A 20,372-nucleotide genomic window follows, 5' to 3' on the forward strand; every position below is an offset into this window, starting at 1 on the left:
TGTGTTGCTGCACTCCCCAGCCCCCCACCCCATGCGGAGTTTCTGTTATTACCCCTGCTTTGCATGTGAGGAAACTGAGGCCCAGAGAAAGTAGCTTGTCCAGACAGTTAAACAGATTTCCTTATTGCAGCACTTGTCAGTACCCTTTTTTTTTTTTTGGCTGCATTGAGTCTTCATTGCTGTGTGTGGGCTTTTTCTAGTTGCGGCAAGCGGGGGCTGCTCTTCGTTGCAGTGCACGGGCTTCTCATTGCAGTGGCTTCTCTTGTTGCGGAGCACGGGCTCTAGGCGCTCGGGCTTAGTTGCTCCGCAGCATGTGGGATCTTCCCAGACCAGGGCTCGAACCTGTGTCCCCTGCATTGGCAGGCAGATTCTTATCCACTGTGCCACCAGGGAACCCTGCCAGTGCCTTTAACACGGCATTCCAGTGGCTATCTACACTGTCCAACAGAAGCGGTTGTTAGGGCAGCTGGGCTGGGGCTGGGCGTTGTGAACTTTTTTAACTTTTTAAGGTAACTGAGGGATGAAGATGGCCTCCCTTAGCTGTTTAAATGCGTGTTATTACATTGCGTGTGCATTTTAGTGGGATGCTTTGAATGCTGACTGCATTGTGAGTCTCCGAGACAAGATGGAACATGCCGCGTCGTGGCATCTGACCGGGGCCTGTCTGTGGTCCTAATTAGGTCCTGGCTCGTTGCTAAGTGCTTTATGGACATGATCTCATTTAACCCCCTGGAACAGCCGTGTGCACCTCGTGAGCTGAGAGGTTCCCACTGTGCAGGTGAAGAGCCGGGTCCCGGAAGGTTGAGGGGCCTGCTCAGCTCTGTGGGATTAGGACGTGCCAGAGCTGGGACTTGCACCATGTGTGCATGACCCTTCTTGCTTCCCGGGTCTGTAGGTGCCAGACGGATACGCCGTCTGCTGTCTTGGGCAGCTTTGCTTGTCTCTCATCCAGGGCCACGATCATGTCTCTTGAGGACTTTGAACAGCGCTTGAATCAAGCCATTGAAAGAAATGCCTTCCTGGAGAGCGAACTGGACGAGAAGGAGAATCTCCTAGAATCTGTTCAGCGACTGAAGGATGAAGCCAGAGGTCAGGAGGCCTTGGCTTTGCTCTGTGTGTTTCACCGCCGTTGTGCCCTCTCCGGCCGGGCCTGAGGGTGTCCTGTCCCACAGCATCACCCAGCATTACCTGTGTTCCGAGGGCAGGGACCACACCGGGCAGGCTGAGCCTTGGTCCCCACTCTGTGCTAAGAATTGTCAGATGTCCAACCCTGTAGAGACCCGTTGTGGGTATTTAAGCCCAGCACCCGCTTTATGCTCATCAGGAGCACAGGAGTTTTGTGGGGAGAAAATGCCTGTTGATGGAATTGCTAGCCAGCCCATTACTTTTGTGACTTGATGGCTGCTGATACACGTGGCTTGGAACTCCAGAATCTCATCAGCGTTTGCTCTTTGGAGGTAGCACTTCTAGAGGTAGAGCTTTCTAACTCTAAGACATTAGCAAGTCATCCAAGTTGGGTCCATAAGAGATTTTGTTAAAGTCCCAATTAATTGTTTATGACATTCATTTGGTTTCTAATGTGTAGCCAGTAGAAGGGGGTTTAGAAAGAAAAACTCTTTTAAGTTTAAAAGGTAGTTGTTCCTAAATGCCCATCAGTAACGAAGTGGTTAAGTAAATTACATAGATTTATTTTGTGGAATGTTAAACAGTTGTTCAAACAAATACGGTATAGATATAAATGTAGTCATAGAAAGCTTGTTAGGGGACCACTTCCCTGGCGGTCCAGTGGTTAAGAATCCGTGCTTCCACTGCAGGGGGTACGGGTTCGATCCCTGGTTGGAGAACCAAGATCCCGCATGCCGCTTGGCCAAAAAAATTAAATAAATAAAAAAGCCTGTTAGGACATATCATTGAAGGGGGGAAAACACATAGATAGTAGATGTATGTTTCTATTTACGCTTAATAAAAGTTATTCATCTTAACATGCTTAATAGATACACATATAAACTATGTGTGAAATGCAGAGAAAAAGGATTGAGAAGACCTCCCTCATGTTACAGTGATTAGGAGTGAGGAGGGGCATTTGAGGACGGGTTGGGAAAGCACATTTTCACTTAGTATTCTGTGTATACCTTGATACATTTGAATTCTCTTAAAACAGTAAAAGCAGTAGTGTATCACTGCCATGATTTGAAAAAAATTTTAAACCTTTTTGTTTTTACTCAAAAGAAAAACCATGTAGTTTTGCAAGCCTTCCAGGCAAGGTCCTTTGGGATTTGCTTCATTCAGGGTTTCCACCTGGAGTTTTTCACTCTGGTGGTTCTTCTTGCTGACCCGTGTCTCCTGTTGACCCTCCCCCTGCCCCATCACTCAAAGCAGGGAATTAATCTGAATCCTTTTCCTGGCCCAGATTTGCGGCAAGAATTGGCTGTGCAGCAAAAGCAGGAGAAACCCAGGACCCCCATGCCCAGCTCTGTGGAAGCTGAAAGGACAGACACAGCTGTACAGGCCACTGGTTCTGTGCCATCCACCCCCATAGCTCATCGAGGACCCAGCTCTAGCTTAAACACACCTGGGACGTTCAGACGTGGTAAGGAGGATGGGAATTGGGAGGGTTCTCTTGGCTTCACAAAGCTTTCCTGGGTGAGAACCGGGGCGGGTCCTGGGTGAGAGAGAAGCAGGACCAGGCTGTACAGCAGGGAGCAAACTGTGGTGCTCACAGGGGCAGACCATTGTGGTGGGTGGGAGGAGCCTCTTGGATGTAAGATGATAGGGAGTAGTGGAGTCTGCGGCAAACTAGAGAATGGAAGCCTCATCCAGAGGGGCAGCTGCCACTCTGCTTCTACCGCAAGAGGTGTGGGCCCAGCAGACACTCCACTCTTCACCAGAAGCCAGAAATCCTCTTGTCTAATATGAAATCGCCCAAATTAAAAATTTCAGTAACCAAATAAAAAATTTAAAAAGCATTCTATGGGTCCAGCAATACATCATCTAGAACTGGATCCAGCATAACCTGTGCTATGCAGTAAAAACCAAGAAATTTGAGTTCTTCCCCAGCCCCGCTGCTGACTGATTAACTGTGAGGTTCTGATTGGGCCACTTAATAGTAAATAATAAAAATAGACAATTATCGAGCACTTAGGATATGCCAGTCCCTCTGCGTACTGTGCTTTGTATTTACACATGACCTCACTGGATTCGCACCACGGCCCAAGACGCAAGTAATGCAAGTGCTGTCCCCACGTGATGGATGAGGAGACTGAGGCCCTGAGTTGAGGAGCTGGCCTGACATCACGCAGCTGGCAGATGACAGGCCGGCTCCCGGGGTTACACCACCACATGCTCCCTGTCCCTCAGCTTGTGCCCAGGATGAAGAGTGTGAGGTTCCCAGAATCCCAGTCTAGAGCACACTTGAATAAGCACATGACTCAGCTGGGCCTCAGATGTAGCAGGTCTGGGCAGGGCCTGAGATCCTGCGTTTCTAACACGTGCCCAGGTGATGCTGGTCCTGCTGGTCCGTGAGCCCTGCTTTGAAGAGAGAGGAGGCTCTGAGGAGTAGAACCCTTACCAGTGGGGCTTGTTCAGAGGCTGTTAATGTTAATTAACTGTAGGGAATTCCTAGGAGTTTAAGAGGGCTTATTTTGATTTTGTTTAAAAAGAATAGCAGGTAAAGATAAATATTAAGTATAGTCATTATATGGCTGCAAGAAGTTGGTCATCAGATGCTCTTGTTATGTTAGGCAACAAACCATTGACCGAAACAGGGCAGCGTTGGGATCAGAGGGGCTTGCTCGCCCACCCCCGGGTTTCGCGTTCAGAGACGTTAGTGCACAGACTTTTGAGTGTGTGTTGGTGTCATGTGTGCATCCTTTTGCACACGCAGGTCTGGACGACTCCACTGGGGGGACCCCCCTCACACCGGCGGCCCGGATATCTGCCCTCAACATTGTGGGAGACCTGCTGCGGAAAGTGGGGGTAAGATGGCACTTCCCCGGGGTCCGTGTGGTGTCTTCTATCTTCAGAAGACTTGAGGGGTGACCTTACCTATTGCTTCCCCTCTGGCAGAGGCTTCATGAGGTGCAGGTGTAGCCCTGGCTCTCGTGTCCCTTACAGTCGCTGCGCTTCTGTGGGTGTTGTTTCTGACAAACACCCGGGCTCTGACCCTGAGTCACCCTTTGATCCCTGGCTATATCTTTCTTTCCCTGTACCATTTTCCCTGGCAATTTGGGAGATTCGGATGGTATCTATGATATTTTTTCTTCATTTGAAAAAACTGAGAAACACTTGAAAACTGCCTTCCCTTTTTTTAATTTCTCAGGGAGTTAAAGGGAAAATCTTGAAAGACTAGGGCAGAGAACGTGACCTTATAGGTTTTATGTTAATTCCAGGGAAGGAGTCTTTTGTGCTTAAGAAATCACATAGATATTCTCTGTAGTTGTTTTTCTTATTTTTAAAAATGATGCCTGGAAAGCCACAGAGTTTAAGTCCTGCCAGTCTGTTATTGACCAGAATGTATGCATTCAGAGTTAATAGAAGCTTGCAACTCGTTTTCTATTGTTTTTCCTTTTGGCTTTCGGTTTTTTGGATTGCTGTTATATAAGCAGGTTTTTATGTTTAGTTAGAGTATACAGAAGCCCAGGGTGATCTCAGTACCCATTTGGTTTCCAGAGGGTCTGTTTACAGCGAGGCAAGTCCTTCTTCAAACCTCCTGCCGCTTGGTGCATGTTTTACAAGGTAGCGGAGAGAGTGGATGATTCCAAAAGTTGATTTCATATTTCTTATAGGCAGACTTAAATCATAGGTCGGGTTGGGGACTCTTCTGGAAGCTCCTAAATACCTTAGACTACCAGTTCTACGAGTTGGACGTACATTGAATTTGGGGATGGGGTGGGGCACGCTTTGGGATTCTAACACACAACCCAGTTTGACAACCACTGTCTTAAGCTATTATTAAGTGTATGGGCTCTGGTGAGAGGCAAGAGTTCTTGTCTTCAGCTTGAGACAGGAAAGCATATTTCTCTCCAGGCTCTGGAGTCCAAACTTGCTTCCTGCCGGAACTTCGTGTATGATCAGTCCCCAAACCGACCCAGTGGCCCAGCCTCGGGGTGGGGGAGCAAGAACAGAGACGGCGGCGACAGGCGGCCAGGCAGCACCAGCGTGCATCTGGGTGACAAAGGGTCAGTACCTTCTGCTGTTCCTCCTCAGTGTCGGGAGAACCCATCCTCTCCAGCCGGGAGCCTCTGACCCCTGACCCATAGCCATTTTTCAAAGTCGCGTGATTATGTCAATGAGGTATTATCCTCTACCCCATCCCTTAAGACAGAGTTAGGTGGTGTCTGCTGGTTCAGGCAAACGGCCAAGGAGAGGGTCATTTTTATTACTTGATTCTGCAGCCCCAGCTCCTGGTCATGCTGTGAGAATGTCCTTTGTATAAATCACTCCCTTGTTTAGGACTCAAGCTTCAAACACTGCTCTGCTTCCCCCAAAAGAGGATTTTTTTTTTTAACCTTTAGAACCTTCAGGAAACTAAATCAGCCAGACTAGATGCCTGAAGCCAGTCACCTGATTGGAAAACACAAATCTGACCTCTAACAGCTTCATTTATTTTCTTGCCTGAAGAAAATCAGTGCAGCTTCCAGATTCTAGAATTCTGTAAGATGTGCCACCATCTCACTGGACCCCAGGCCACGTAAATTTGGGGGCGGTCAGTGGCAGACAGAGGACAGGAAATGAAGAATCGTTCTCCCCAGCATGCACATAACTTCCGGACCTTTAGATGTGGGTGTTTTTTTGGAGCGTCTTCTGTGACTGGGCTTTTTGTGTGGCCTTGGGCACGTGAGCCCTAGATAGCCAGTGTCCTTGTCTTCATTTCACAGGAGAGAAAATTGAGACCCAGTGAGACACTGCTCCCGACCTTGATATTCACTCTTATAACTTTGTGGGCCCCCGTGCTAGCCAGTCTATAACAGCTGTAATGTCCGCCTAATTTGGTTTGCTCTGTCTGAAGGTTGGGAAAACGCCTGGAATTTGGGAAGCCGCCTTCAAATATTTCCTCACCGTCGCTGCCGTCAGCCCAGGGTGTAGTCAAGATGTTGCTTTAGGAAATCCACGGAAGCCAAGGCCCCGGTGTCTGTGCAGGAGTCATTTTACCCTCCTACCCTCTTTAAACTAGGTTTTTGTTTTTTTTTAAGTTAGTTTGAGAAATACGAGCAAGCAGTCGCACTAGCCAGTGACAGCGGGGGCGGGGATCGCCTGTGGCCCTGGGTGGTCGTCCCCAGGAAATGCCATCTCATAACCTCTGGCCTCCTTGTTGGGGTGTTGCCAGTGGACAGGGACAAAGCGGACCCTCTGGAAATGGCGACGTGGGTGCTGAGGCTGCCCCATCATTTTCAGCAGACCTGAGTCCTGATTGGTCTTGAGAGGTGTTTTCCATGACCGGGACACCTATAAAGTGGGGTCTGAGCCCATCTCAGGCTCACTCCGGCCCCCACTTCGCTGTAGCTTCTTCCAGAACAAAATCTCCAGTGCTCTTTGGCACAACAGGGATCAGTGCACTGAAATCACATCTAGGGGTGAAGAACAGAACAGGCATGTACCTTTTATTTAAACTGTGGTGTGGTGTACCTCTGAGACTTTTTAATCTGCCTCTCACTGAGGCTTTTAGAGGCATGCTTGAGTTTCAGAGTACGTTTTGTGGGACCAGGTCAGTGGAAACTCTGTGTCCTCTTTAGACCAATCCTGGCTGTAAGTTGTCCTGAGCCCCTCTGTCCTGGCCTGGGGGTGACCTCTGCTTCAGGACCCTTAGGGTCTCTGGGGTGTGATGGCCTTGGTAATGCAGCCCCTAAGAACAGGACTTCATTCAAAGCCTTGATGAAATAATTGGGGTGACCTTCGAATAAGATTAAACCACCAGGACTGTCGGTGGGAGGTTCCTTATTAAAGAAGAAACGAACCCAGGATTTCCACACAGATGGCATGCAGCTCATCCCTGCTGGTTGTGAACGGCCGTCTCACACTTTGGACGCAAGTAAAAAGAACACATGAATTCCAGCGCGTGCGTGCAGCTTAACGGCCTTCTGTTACTAAGTTATTTTTCCAAAAGAACAGCAAAAATATCCTTGAGTTGAAAACAGAACTTTTCAAATGCTACTGAAATTCAGCAGAGAATTAAACTTGAGTGCCCACTTCGTTGCCCTGGCAACATTCTAACCTATATCAGTAAAAGATGTACTTTTATTTTTTTAAAAGAACAATAAAATCAAGAGAAACTGATTTTCAGCTAGTTTGTGGTGGTCAGTAAATGCTGCTGCCTTTGTGCTTCTGTGTTTGCTATCTGGTGATGAAAAACTTGTTTTTTTAACCAAGTGACTATGAAAAAAACTACTTTTTTAAAGATTTCCTATCGAGTCAGCTTCTTAGAATTGTATTGGGACACGTGTGTGTCCTGTTCAGGGTGTATTAGCATTTGGTCATTCAGTGCATCCTTGGTTTCTGTAATTCCCCTCTTTTCAGTCTGTTTGATCCCATGGAGTTGGTGTATGGAATCATATGTGTTGAGTGGAAACTTCGCCAGGGATCTCTGTCTAGGACACGCAGGCCAAGGAAGGGACGGGCCCAGGCCTGGTTTTTATGGCCCTCACGCCAAGAACGGTTTTTACATTTTTAAAGGGTGGTTTAATTGTTTTTAAAGAAAACAAAAATGTGACAGAGACCATGATGGAGGCTAAAATACTCAACTTTCTGGGCCTTTATAGAAAAAGTTTGTCGAGCCCTGCCGGGCGAAGTCTTGTGTTTTAACTCAAACATTCAAGGAACTCGTATTCTTCACGTTAAATACGTGCTGTTCTGATTGATAAAGATGTTCTTCCCGGGCATGGTCCTACTCCCTGGGCCTCGAGCCGCCCACCTCCTGTGTGGAGGAGCCCCGCACTCCCACTCACTCTGTGTCTCTGCTCTTCTCTTGGCCAGTTGTGGGGTCTCGGACGATGCATCTCACCTCCCTGGGCCTCAGTTTCCCCATTTAATGAAATAATAACCCTGACTTCATAGGGTTGTCGTGAGGATTAAATGAGGCCACCCCCCCAACCCCGTCCTTTTTCTGTAGAAAACAACAGAAAAGTCAACTCCATTCTAGTGATTTATAACCTTTTATTAGTGAGGGTGTCCTTAAGTACAGCTGGGGTGCATATAAAACAGCGTGACATTCTTGCTCTCAGCCGTTTGAGCGGCATCTCCTTTTTAATTCACGTGACTACAGAAGGCACTTGGTCTCGGTGAACTGTGTGCATCTGATGTGTGGGAACCGGAGGGAAGAGGAATTCTCAAACCAGGGCCCACCGGGACGATGGAAGAGTCCATGGGGCAGGAAGGGCTGGGGGTGGGGACAGTGGCACCCATCGTGGTGACTTTCTCCCCAATTCACGTAAACTAAGTTGCCAGTGATTAGTTACCGTGGATATATTCTTCTAAAAATTCAAAATCTCTGCACAGTTCTTGGCAGAGGGAGTGGGTGTGTCTGTGTCTCCTGGTGGGTTTTTCTCCTTCGGTACATTGTTCCAAACTTACGTTGATGCCCTGAATGCAGGGTGGTGGTCTTTATAGTCATCGTGAGGGGTGTCTGTGACGTTTGGAGCTTGAAAATGGATTTAGACGGTGCTAAGAGGAGTCCACTGGGCTTGGTTCTGCCCTGTTTTGAGCAAGTTGTTCATTCACTGGCTTTGGTTCCGTTGAAGTCTGCATCGCGAGCGTCCATATCCTCTTCAGAACCGTCCGCGTTTTCAATAACTCTACGTCCTCCAGACCTTCTCGAGGGGACAAAAGAGGTCTCGTTCCCTCGCCTGTGGGTGTTAAGAAAACACACATTTCTTTAGTACAGAAATCTCCCTCGGGCTTGGAAGAGATTTTCAGACGGGGCAAAAAACAAACACAAACAAACTCAAATGAGATGCAAATATTCACGTTGAAGTGAACAAATCCTGACCCGTATGGGTGCATTTAATCAGCTGGAATGGGGGCAAAGTACGTTTTTCAAAGCAGGACCATCTGCTTTAAAAAATGTCTGGCTTGGTTGTTTGCTGACCCACAGGATTCTGGTTGGCTGTGGATTTCTGTTTAGAAAAGAAGGAAAAAAGGCAAGTGGGCGTGATGGCCTCATGGGATCCTACACTGTGGAGCAGGGATGAGGGGGACCTGTTGTGTCTGCACCTCCTCGCTTTCAGAAGGAAAAGCGGGGAGGGGTTTAGGTTTTGAATTGGAGGAAGGTGAGAATGACCACCAACCCTTGAGAGGGAAGGAGGTCCCTGTGTAGATGCCAAGGGTGCTGTCTGGTTAAAGGCACCGCATTGCTCTGCTTTTATGGAGCAGAATTCTTGTTCTGAGTTCCCCCAGGGCAGGGATCTCGTCTGTTTTGGGCGCACCATGGCAGGCACCGTGCAAGGCATAGAACGGGTGCTCAATGAATATTTGTCAGAAAAACATTAGACATGTTAATCCAGGGTGTCTTTTAGCCCTAGCTGGTGGGACACCCCTTTCTCTCTGTCCTTCCCGCTCCCATCTCCTCTCCTCCGTCCTGCCGGATGCACTTTTCCCACAGGGCCTGCCCTGGTCACCTGAAGTGAGGCTTTGCGTAGGAGGGCGGGGCAGGCAGGAGGAGGAAAAATTAGAGCCGCCTGCACTTAACCTCCACTGTTTGGAAGGAAAGTTTGCCTTCTTTTCAGTGACCACAACAAATAATGTTGTGTGTTGGGCTCCAGCCATCTGACCCTGTTTGACAGGTCTTCACTCATTTTAGGATGTCTAAGAAGAAAGCAAGTTTTTTGCAACAAAAACGACCCGCCTCGCCACACAAAGGCTGGACAGAAAAGCCACGAGCGTGAGCCCATCCCAGTGAACCCAGCCCGTCAGTTCTTTAGTCAAAGGGGGCAACTCAGGTAAGACAGGAGGCATAAGCAAGGCCGAGAGATTCCTGATCGCTGACATGGGGCTTCCCAACACGAGCCTTCTGGGGTCCAAGGGTGGGAGGAACCCGGGCTGGTAAAACCCACTGTGGACGGTGGATGGTACTTCCCAAGGGGCAGCGATCAGGAATAAATACTTAGTAGCTACTGCCGACTAAAGACCTGGATCAGCCTCACTCCCATCAGAGGGAAGCTTCTAGGCCTCCAGCTCCTTTTATTTATTTATTTATTTTTGACCGCACCTCAAATGCAGAACTTCCCCAACCAGGGATTGAACTTGTGCCCCCTGCAGTGGAAGCACAGAGTCCTAACCACTGGACCGCTAGGGAAGTCCTCCAGCTCCTTTGGAACTAACTTTCTATCACTCAGTCTCTAGAGGTTCTTTGAAAGTCTCTTCCTGCTTTAGCACTGTGTTCTCCAAGAACTCGGGACAGAGCAGGGTCCTGGCGTGCAGGGCTCAGCAGCCATCCACACAGCTCTCCTCCATGTCTAACCCTCCAGGTTCAAAACTGGATGGGATGGCCTGGACCTGGAAACAGTGGCTCAGGCTCCCTTTGTCTCTCTGAAGAGTCTGCATTTGCTAACTAGAGGAGTTTAGCTGATCTATGCGCTCCCTTGATCTCAGAAGTAAATCAATCGCACCTGGGTCCCTGTAAGCCCCCTGCGTGGGCACCAGTCCTGAAGCCGGTCTGTTCTGGTTCAGGGGCCTTTCTTGAAGGAACTGGCTTCAAATCCTAGGCAAAGGTTGACACTGGCTATATCTGTCACAGGAAGTAAAGGACCCCTCTAAAATTTTCTTGAAGGGTCTGATCTTGGAGAATTTGGATTCTATTCATGGACTCAGAAATGTATCTAAGGCACTCTTGGCATCCCAGGGATCGGCACAAGAGCGTGAGCACCTGCCGCTTTGCAAGGACTCAGTTTCCATCAACGGGTGGGTCCTACGCCCCAGCCAACCCTAGACTCCAGCTTATCCCGTGATCGGGATGAGCTGGCAGAAAAACTGCTCAAAAGCTGTGTCTTAGAGGCGTGATGCTCCTGCCTAAAACTCCTGCCAAGACCTCATCCAGCTTTAAGTATTTGGGTAGCGACAGCAAGGCGGGATTCTCCAAGAGAGAAGACAAACACAAGGCAGGGCTGGCTGGGCCCCTCAAGGAGGATGAGGCGAAAGCCGGGCCCCAGGTGCCTCACTTCACGTGTGAAGACGTTGTCAGGAGCCCAGAGAAGTCGAGGCCTCTTAACCCTGTCTTGTGAAGGCCCCGTGCGCTCCCTGAGTCTTGGGTCTCCATCCCCGGTCCGTGAACACGTGCCCGTGAGACCTCCAGTAAAGGCTCTGCCTGGACCGTGCCTGGCCCTGTGGTGGCTGGTGTGGCCCTCGTGCACTGAAGATGCAGTTAGCAGCTGGCCCTCACTCAAGCCCCACGCAACCCCAGTGAGACATCGGGGTGCGAGCTCGTTTCCCTCGCACGCGTGTGTGGAAACCCCGCCTTGGGGGGCACATTGCTGGGCCGCGGCCACCGTGACCCTGTGCTTTGCTAATTCTGACTTGTGAACCAGACCAGCTGGATGGAAGCCGTTCTCCAGGACGGTACCCAGACAGTGGAGCTGGCACGTCTGCCCAGCGCGGTGTCTGAGCCAGACGAGGGAGTACGGCACAGGCACGGCCTCATCATTACCAGGGGCCTGTCACCCAGGTAAGAGCCATCCAAGCCACGCACAGCCCCTAAACTCTCAGGACGCGGCGACAGGCCACACCAGTGCCATGTGACACGCCAAAGCGGGAGGGAGGAAGGAAGGAAGGAAGGAAAATGGGTAAAGAGATGAGGTCTTCTTGTGTCGATGTTGGTTTTGATGAAAGACAGTTTTGAACTAAGATATCTAAGCCTTCAGATTTTGTAGGAATCCCAGGAATTTGCGAGGGCCACAAAAGGGGGGCGGGGGGCAGGGGGGTGGGTTGGCAGAAGGGAAATGGAAACCAAGAGATACACACACACACGAGCCGCGAAGCTGCAGGCATGATACCTGGTGAGTCATTGCGGAGTTTCCTGGGGGAGGGGGCCTCTGAAACAGAGAGAGAGAGTCCCCGGTGGTTACCATCCTCCCATTCAAGTGCAATTTTAATCATCAATGCATTTGCTTCAATTAAATAATTAAAGGCACTTTTAAGTCACCCTTACGGTGGAGCACCTGAAGCCACGAGCTCTCAGAGAGGCTGGCACACAAAAGGACGAGCCTTTTTTTCCCCAATTAAAAAGCAAATTTCTGTCCTTCAGAGCTTCTCTGAAGAACTCAGGTGGCTTCCTCCCATTCTGCATATCTGTTCAGGAAGGTAAAGGAATCTGAGTAAGCTAGTCCAGAATAGCCTTGTGGGAACAGAAGCTGAACAGACCTGGGCAAGGAGCCCGCAGCAGCCTCTCACTTTAGTATCATTACTCTGTCTTCGTTGCCTTTTATGCCCGTAGCAAGACAGTAGGGGTGGGCACCCTGGGCGGCTCCTGTGGAGATGCCTGGTGGTGTCAGGAGTGATAGGTGCGTTGGTCGGGCTCTAAGCAGGGCTTGTGTTGAGATTTACCTGCCTGGTAAAACTGTGTGAAACTTGCTCTGTAATTTCTTGCTCGCTGAGGAGCTGGCTAGGCTTGCCCACCTCACTCAAGGCTCTAGTGCTTGATTTTGTGCTTTTGTACATCTAGAGGACTCAGAGAAGGTGGAAAAGGTAGGACCCGTCTTCCACTTGTATGTTGTGTGCGTGTTCATATTAACTGTAAAAAATGGTTAGTCCAACGCCAGCCTGTACAGCCCAAGAAGGGTCGTTGTCTGGGGCAGCCGAGCAAGTGCTGGGGGGCCCAGCAGTGGGGACGCACCACCCCTCACCTTGCACGGGCAGGGGGCTCCTTCCCAAATCCCTGTGCTCTGAGCCAGTCACTCTCTTTCCCCTCCTGAAAGGGGTTCGGGCTTTCCCCTTGTCTCGTGCAGTGGTTCTCAAGAGTCTGGAGTTGAGATGCCAGGTGATTGCAGAGGGGTCCTAGGTATGCCTTTGGACTGCTGAATTGCACAGTGAGAAAGGTAGTCCCTTTTCCACTCTTAAATACATCTGATTATGTCAGAGAATCCGTTTGGTGCCAATGTCTTTGTCATTCCCTTTTTAACTGAGAAGTCCGCCTTCAGGTCATAGTCATCAATTTGTGGCCACAATAGCTAGAACTCACTATTGTTTAGTTTTCACTGTTTTAACTTCACTGTGACCTGTTGATGCAAGGCATGCTGGTTTAACAGTACAGGGGTGGTAGGTTTCATTTGTAAATCGACATATGTATGATGAAATAGTTAATTTCAAAGAAAACATCAAGTCAACAAAAGTACAGGTGGTAAGGCAAAATGGCAAAGGGGGTACGAGAATGCCTGAGGTTGGAGAAACATCACCTCTGACTCAACGATTGCAGGTTTATTCTGTGCCCAGCACTATCCCAGACACTGGGGATGAATAAGCAGACAAAGCCTCTGTGTTCATGGGCTCGCAGGCCAGGAGTGAGGACAGACTGTGTACGAGATAAGTAAAAGAAATAGCAAGTTCCATGATGACAAGTGGGTAAGAGAGAGGAGAACGGTAAAGAGTAAGGTAGGAAATTCTAGTAACATGGGTGAGTGAACACCTGCAGGAAGGGAAGGAGGGGCCAGCTAGTGCAGCAAGCCGGGGGAGGGGCATTCCAGGCAGAGAGAGCAGCCGGTGCAAGGGCCTTGAGGCAGTGTAGGAAGAGGTGGAGGTGGAGGAGTAATTTAGGAGGCAGAGGACAGAGATGACGTAGGGCCTAGTGGAACTAACCATTGTGAAGATGTTACTTTGGCTCTGAGTGAGGTGGAGCCCCCATAGAGAGCTCCAAGCAGAGGAGGGACGTGATCCAGCTCCATTTCTGTGTTGAGAACGGACTGTAAGGGGCCAGTATGGACGCAGAGAGGCCACAAGGAGGCTGAGAAAGTTGTCTAGATGGGAGGAGAGGGTAGCTTGGACCAGGGTGGCAAGCAGTGGTTGGATTCTGGATGTAGAGTATTTTTTAAGGGAGAGTTGACCAGATTTCCTAACAGAGTGGATGCAGGGTGTAAAGGAGAGAGAAAAATAAAGAATGAGCACAAGGTTTGTGGCCTGGATTAATGGCAACTTTCAGCTGCGGAGGACTGTGAGAAGAGCTGGTTTTGGGGTGAAGGGGTTCAGTCAGGGCCCAGGTTGGGGTATGTTTAGGTGTGAACTGCCTGTTAGGCATTGAATGGGAATGTCAAGGAGGTCTGGAATCCCAGGAAGTCTGGGCTGGAGATAAACTAGGAAGTCACGAGCTATAGGTGGAACTTTGAAGCCACCAGGCTGGTTCAGATCACCTAAGGAATGAGCAGCAGTAGGGATGGAGAGAGAGGACCAGGATGGCGCCCTGGGGCAGGAAGATGGGGGGGGGTGGAGAGGGGGGGAATGGGGGGGATGGGGAGAGGACCAAGATGGCACCCTGGGCAGACCAACAGCAACTGGGCTTTGAGATGAGGTACCAGCAGAAGAGATGAAACATGGCCAGAAAGGTAGGAAGGATACCAGGTGAGGGTGGTATCTGGGAGGCCCAGTAAGGAGGAGTGATGGGCTGTAGCATATGCTGCTGAGTCAGGTGAGGACTGAGGACTGACCACTGAGTTAGAGTTTTGTGGTAACAGCAGGGAAGCGGGGTTGGGTTTGTTCACCTAATGGAATGACTCAGTGAGAGAGAACACATCACAAGGGAGAAGGATAGGACTTTCAGGAACAACGTCCTCAGTTAAACAAGGGGGGGTGGGTCTGATGGTGGGGTGGACCTCAGTTGGTGCTGGACAGTTGAGCACAGAAATGGGGGAAAAAAATAGAGGAAATGAGCACAGATGTAGGGAGGTGTGTCGATAGGGAAGTGGGGGCTTGTCTATACTTCATGATAGTTTCCATTTTTCCATTAAACAGGAAGTGAAGTCATCAGCTGAGAGTGAGGATGGCAGGGATAGTAAGTTTAGGGAGAGTGAAAAGCAGATACCTAAGGGGGGAGGGCTGAGAGGATGGGGGAGGGGTGAGAGGAGGCGGGGACTGAGAGGAACGGGGAGGCAAAAGTCCAGGCAGCGTTAAGTGAGGTTGGCTTGGTTCTGTGATTTAAGAGTTTCCAGCGGAAGTGGCAGCACACCTGTTTGCTTTAACACACTGCTTTGAGCTGCAGAAGGTTGGCAGTTGGGTTTAATTTGGGTTGTGTTTTAACCAAGTCAACACAACACAGCAGGAGGGGAGACCAGAGTGTGGAGGATGTGGGAGAGGCTGACCATAACCATGGAGTCGGTGGGGCTGCGAGAGGATGAGAGGATGGGCCGAGGGGTTGGAGACCCCGGCGGAGACAGAGGGAGTGAGCTGAAGAAAGGTGGTGGCAGGCAGATGATGGGTGCTTGATGGGCACATTAGGGCTGAGAGTTCCTGGGAATGCCCAGGGAGTGGCAGGGTCCTGGAGGAGAGAAGCTCATGGACTTGAGAGGCTGGATCACCCACCTGCTGGAGGGTGTGAGCGAGTGTGATAGGAAGCACGGAGCTAAAACCTTCAGGGCACCAGGTGGACCAGGGGATGGGAAGGAGCCCTGAGGAGCAGGGGAGCGCCTACCCGCTTCAGGCCCAGAGGTTCAGGGCTGTGGGAGAGAGAACAACCCCAGTCCACTTATGGCAGAGGGTCTCGACTGTGGGCGATGGCCCCCCCGGGGGACGTTGGGGGAAGTGCCACTGCATCTAGTGGGTGGAGGCTAGGAATGCTGCTCAACATCCTACGGGGCACAGGCCAGCCCACGATGGAGAATTATTCAGCCCTGAATGGCAGTAGTGCAGAGAAACGCCGAGTTAGGGAAAGGTGGGGAAGACAAAGTCCAGAAAAGAGGTTAAGAGAGAAGGGGTTCTGCAGATGTTGATGACACAGTGAAGAAAGGTCTCAGGAGATGGAGGTACTGCCTCCTCCTCCTCCTCCTCCTCCTCCTCCTCCTCCTCACCTGGAGGATGGGACGGGAGCGGTTGTTAGGACAGAAGGGGTGCTGCTCAGAGGGGGGGGAGGGGCCTGTGATCTGGGCCCCACCCACGTCCAGCCCACGCTGGTGCTGCGTACATGGTGCTGAGCCGGAAAGCTGCGAGGGCTTCGGGGAAAGGGGCTCTGAGCCGCTGTGGAGGTTTCAGGCCGACCCGTGCACCCAGCCCGTGAGGCGAGGCCCCCGGGGGCTGGTCCCTCACCTGAGCTTGCTCTTGAGCGCCGTCACCTCGCGGCCCATGGCCTCGTTGCTCTCCGTGGCCTCATCCAGCTCCCGCTGCAGCTTCCTGCGGTTGGCGTTGATGCGCTGGGACTCCTCCTCCGCCTCCTCCAGCTGCCTCTTGAGTTGCTTGACCCTCGTGTTTCCTTTCTCAGCCTGTCAAGGAGAGGCCCGGGGGTCAGGGGGGTCTGTGGCGGGGCCTGCGGGGCTGGGCGGGCGCGGGGCAGGGTTACCTGCTCCTTGTACTGCTCTGCCATTTTGCGCTCGTCTTCCACCTGCAGCAGGGCCTCCTTCAGCTTCTTGTCCTTCTGCTTCACCGACTTGGCGGCCGCCTGTTTCTCTCTGCGCACACAGTGGGGGTGGGGACGGTTCGGATGGGGAGGGCCTCCCTTGCAGTCAGTGTGTAAACCAGACCAGCATGGCCCACGGTGGGCACTTTTCCTGAGCCCAAATCAGGGCTCATCCTGAGAATAATGTTTGTCCATGAAAAGGAATGAAGTGCTGACGTCGGCTACAGCATGGGGGAGCCTTGAAAACATGCTCCGTGAAAGAAGCCAGTCACAAAAGGCCTCGTGATGTATGATCCCACCTTACAAAATGTCCAGAATAGACAACAGAGACGACAGAAAGTAAATCAGTGGCTGGCTGGGGATGGGAGATAGAGGGTGATGGTTAAGGATACAGGGCTGCTTATTGGTGATGACAGCGTGCTACAGTTGACTGTGGTGAGCGTGTGCCTATGAATCGTACACCGAAAGCCACTGAACTGTACACTTTAAATGTGTGAACTGTGTGGTATGTGAGTTATCCGTAAAGCCACCACCAAAAGCAAAAACAATGCAAGGATCCCAACCCTATCTGATGGTCATGAATGTGCTGTGACCTTACAGCTCAGGGACCGTACTTAAGTGAGAAGCCTTCCCATGTTTGTGTGTGCTGAAGGGGCTGATGATTTGGATGTTTTGTGTACCCACTAATGTGACCTCCTGCAGACACACGTTAGGCAAAGTGACGTGAGCTCCTGGGAAGTCTGGCTGACATCACTGAGGAGTCATGCTGCTTAGAGCAGCTAATGTCTCAGAGGCTTACTCCGGGCCAGGCCAGGGCACAGCACCTTCCTACGTTCTCACTCAGTTCTCCCAACACAGCTGCAGCGCAGGTACCACTGAGCTGATTTCTCAGCCAGAACTGATGCCCAGAGAGGCTGACTGACCCCCGACATCCCCGCCACTCACCGGCAAGCCGGCTGTCGTTTGGGCACTGGTCCCACCGTACCTGGCCTCCTGCTCAACCTGCTCCTCTAGCTGTGCGATCTTGGCTTCCAGAGCCGCAATGGTGGACTTGAACTTGGACTTGACTGCCCCCTCCATCTCCTGCAGCTTGCTCCGCAGCTCCTTGTTCTGCCGCTCAAGCTGCTGCCGCGCACTTTCATTCTTCTGGGCCGTGCTGCGCTCCGTGGCCAGCTCATTGTTGAGCTGCTCGGCCTGGGGAGGAGGGTGAAGGTCACCAGGTGGAGGGCTTGGGAAGTGCCAGACGGTGCACTGAGATGAACGGCTCCCCCCCCGCAGTCCCCAGCCTTCGTTGGCCTCCGCGCAGGTCCCTGGAGCAGGAGCACCCAGAAGCCCTCCTCCTTCCCCTCCAGCAGCCAGCTCCTTCTGGGCCATCCTTGAAGACCCAGCTCAAGAGGCAGCTCTTCCAGGAAGCATCCCGGTGCCACCCAGGTGCCCAGGTCACACGATGGGTCCCCAGCGCCCATCATGGAGCTGGCACTCAGTGATATCACTGAGTGCTCACTGTTGTAAGGCGGGGGCTGAGGAAAGAGCAGGAAGGAGACCGCCAAGGCCCTTATGGGCGAGCATCGCCTACTGGAGGGAGCCACCAAAGGAGGTGCTGCAGGCGGGGTGCTGGCGTGACCGGAAGGGGAGGGAGTGGATGCTCGGGAGCAGACGTCCCTGCTCTCCCGTCTTTGCATTCTCGTCCACCCCCACCAGGGCCTGGCACACAGGAGCCTGTCCTGAAGCCGTGTGGGGCCTGGGACGGGGCGGATCTGAGGCGTGTGCTGCCCTGCTCCTGGCCGCCCCGGCCCCACCTGCTGTGTGGCCTTCCGGACTCGGTCACTCATGGCCTCCATGTTGCCTTGCTCTTCCTCCAGCTCCTCCTCCAGCTGCGCGATCCGGGCCTCCAGGCGGCGCTTCTCGTCCTGCAGCGCGTTCCTAAGGGAAAGGCAGCCGCTCTGGGGCCTCCAGCCTCCACTCAGAGGCTTAGAGAGCTTCCTCTCTTGGAGAAGCAATGCCTCAGGGTTGCCGCCTTTTATAACTGAGGCTCAGAGAGGCTTAGAGGCTTGTCCAAAGGTACACAGTGGGAAGTGGGCAGCCAATTGGTGTCAGCAAAGCCAGGCCTGGGGTGGGGATCAGCTCCCTCCTCCCCGACGTCCCCAGACGCCCCGTCCCCACCATGCCATTCATTCAGAATGAGTGAAACTGGCTACACCCTCAAACGGTATGAGAACCCCGTGACCCCTGTCACAAGCTCAGCTGAACATTCTGTCATTTTCAGCATTGAAATGGGGTCCAGGAGACTCTCCTCTGACTGCCTCTCCCTCATCACCTGCGTCTAGGGAGCCCCCTTTTTCCCCACGAGGCTCATACCTTCCAGACACGCTGCCGGCCAGCTCCTCAGCCAGCTCCTCCTTCTCCAGGTCTGCCTGCTTGCGAGCCCTCTCGGCCGCGGCTAGATCCTGGACGGTGGCAGGTGGGGAGGAGGGAAACCTGCTGTCTGCCAGGAAAGGGCTGAGCCCACCCGAGAGGCCACCCCGTTCCTGTCACCAGGCCCCCAGCCGTCTCTAAAATGGCTCGGCCTCCTCTGAGCTCAGGGGGAGGCCTGCAGATCCATCAGGAAGGAAACCCTGTGTCTTTCCACACCCTCGCTGCGGGGCCCACCCATGTGGAATGCTGGACGAGGGTGCACAAGCTGGGGGTGCCCGGGGCTGCTATCACGGCATCCCCATCAGGACTCTCGCGGCGAGAAGAAGCCTTTACCTCCTGGAGCTGCATGAGGTCTGCCTCCAAGCTCTTGGCCTTCTTCTCGTTCTCTTTGGCCGTGGCAAAGATCTCATCCCGGGAGGCGCGGGCGTCTTCCAGCTCTCTCTGGAAGTCCTTTGTCTGAGCCTGCGTGGTCAACAGGCGGGACCAGCTAAGAGGTCCTTACTCACCAAGTCCTGCTGCCCAAATTACCTTTCTGTGCCAACCCTAGGATTTCCCACGATTGACCACAGAGCCCTCAGCCTCACATGGCCAGCTGGCTGCCTGGGGGCACGGTTCTGGATGGGCTCCGCAGACCTGTCTAAGAAGCGGTGCTGAGACCTGGGGGCCGCAGCCAAACACCTGATGTTGGCTCCCCCCACCCAGGGCAGGAAACAGCCCCCAAAGCTAAAGGGTGATGGAAAGGCACCAGGTGACCAGGCACCGGCGGCAGAGGGAGGCCTGTGTCCTCCCACTGCTGCTGACCTGGCTTCCCCCGCGCGCCTGGCCCTCGGGGCATCACCCACCTGCAGTTTTCGCAGCTGCTTGATGGCTTCCTCCCTCCCCTTGATGGCCGAGTCAGCCTGCAGCTCCAGGTCCTTCAGGTCCCCTTCCAGCTTCTTCTTGGCCGCCACTGCCAGGGCACGTTGCTTTCTCTCGTCTTCCAGTTCCGTCTCGTACTCGTGAAGCTGAGCAAGGAGAGAGATGTGCGCTGCCGGGCAAGGCCGCCCCTAGGATCCCTTCCCAGCGCCCAGGTTTGCACAACCACCTGCAAGGCGGGTTTCTCATCCCCAGGTCGCGGGTGAGAGATCAGAGTCTCCATGAAGCCAGGAAGTGGAGGTGGGAGGAAGGAAGCAGGCCGCCCCACCTCCCCTTCCCCCCTTTCCTTCCTCCCCACAGATTACCTGCCTCTGGAGCTGCCTCCTCTTTTCTTCATTCTGCTCGTCCCGGGCCTGGAGATCCCGCTCAAACTGGCCCTTCAGGGCCTGCATGTTGACTTCCAGCCTCAGCTTGGCATCTTCTGTCGCCTGCAGCTCATCCTCGAGCTCTTCCAGCTGGGTCTTCATCTCCTCCATCTGGGTTTCCAGGGCCCGCTTGGACTTCTCCAGCTCATGGACCTTTTACG

General features: G+C 52.4%; 2 protein-coding genes across 6 annotated transcripts in view; one reads left to right on the top strand and one right to left on the bottom strand.

The window, feature by feature from the left end:
• NDE1 (nudE neurodevelopment protein 1) overlaps positions 1 to 7,278 on the top strand; it is a 36,145-nt gene extending 28,867 nt beyond the window's left edge. For 2 of the 3 annotated variants that reach the window (XM_082360773.1, XM_082360775.1), the window contains 5 exons: positions 953 to 1,089; positions 2,411 to 2,590; positions 3,884 to 3,975; positions 5,026 to 5,177; positions 6,008 to 7,278. In XM_082360773.1, coding sequence (XP_082216899.1) covers positions 953 to 1,089; positions 2,411 to 2,590; positions 3,884 to 3,975; positions 5,026 to 5,177; positions 6,008 to 6,101 — 655 coding nt within the window. In that variant the 3' untranslated portion in view covers positions 6,102 to 7,278. Of the gene's footprint in view, positions 1 to 952; positions 1,090 to 2,410; positions 2,591 to 3,883; positions 3,976 to 5,025; positions 5,178 to 5,876 lie in introns of all 3 variants that reach the window. The other variant, XM_082360774.1, reaches the window with a different exon arrangement.
• Positions 7,279 to 8,128: 850 nt separating this feature from the next.
• The window catches only part of MYH11 (myosin heavy chain 11), a gene marked incomplete at its 5' end in the record, with an annotated part of 109,277 nt that continues 97,033 nt past the window's right edge, over positions 8,129 to 20,372 (bottom strand). For 2 of the 3 annotated variants that reach the window (XM_082360751.1, XM_082360750.1), the window contains 9 exons: positions 8,129 to 8,837; positions 16,210 to 16,382; positions 16,460 to 16,568; positions 17,502 to 17,710; positions 18,316 to 18,439; positions 18,875 to 18,963; positions 19,265 to 19,393; positions 19,774 to 19,935; positions 20,152 to 20,364. In XM_082360751.1, coding sequence (XP_082216877.1) covers positions 8,705 to 8,837; positions 16,210 to 16,382; positions 16,460 to 16,568; positions 17,502 to 17,710; positions 18,316 to 18,439; positions 18,875 to 18,963; positions 19,265 to 19,393; positions 19,774 to 19,935; positions 20,152 to 20,364 — 1,341 coding nt within the window. In that variant the 3' untranslated portion in view covers positions 8,129 to 8,704. Of the gene's footprint in view, positions 8,838 to 11,978; positions 12,018 to 16,209; positions 16,383 to 16,459; positions 16,569 to 17,501; positions 17,711 to 18,315; positions 18,440 to 18,874; positions 18,964 to 19,264; positions 19,394 to 19,773; positions 19,936 to 20,151; positions 20,365 to 20,372 lie in introns of all 3 variants that reach the window. The other variant, XM_082360752.1, reaches the window with a different exon arrangement.

Source organism: Balaenoptera borealis (assembly GCF_965194805.1).
Source record: "Balaenoptera borealis genome assembly, chromosome: 16".
Lineage (NCBI taxonomy): Eukaryota > Metazoa > Chordata > Mammalia > Artiodactyla > Balaenopteridae > Balaenoptera > Balaenoptera borealis.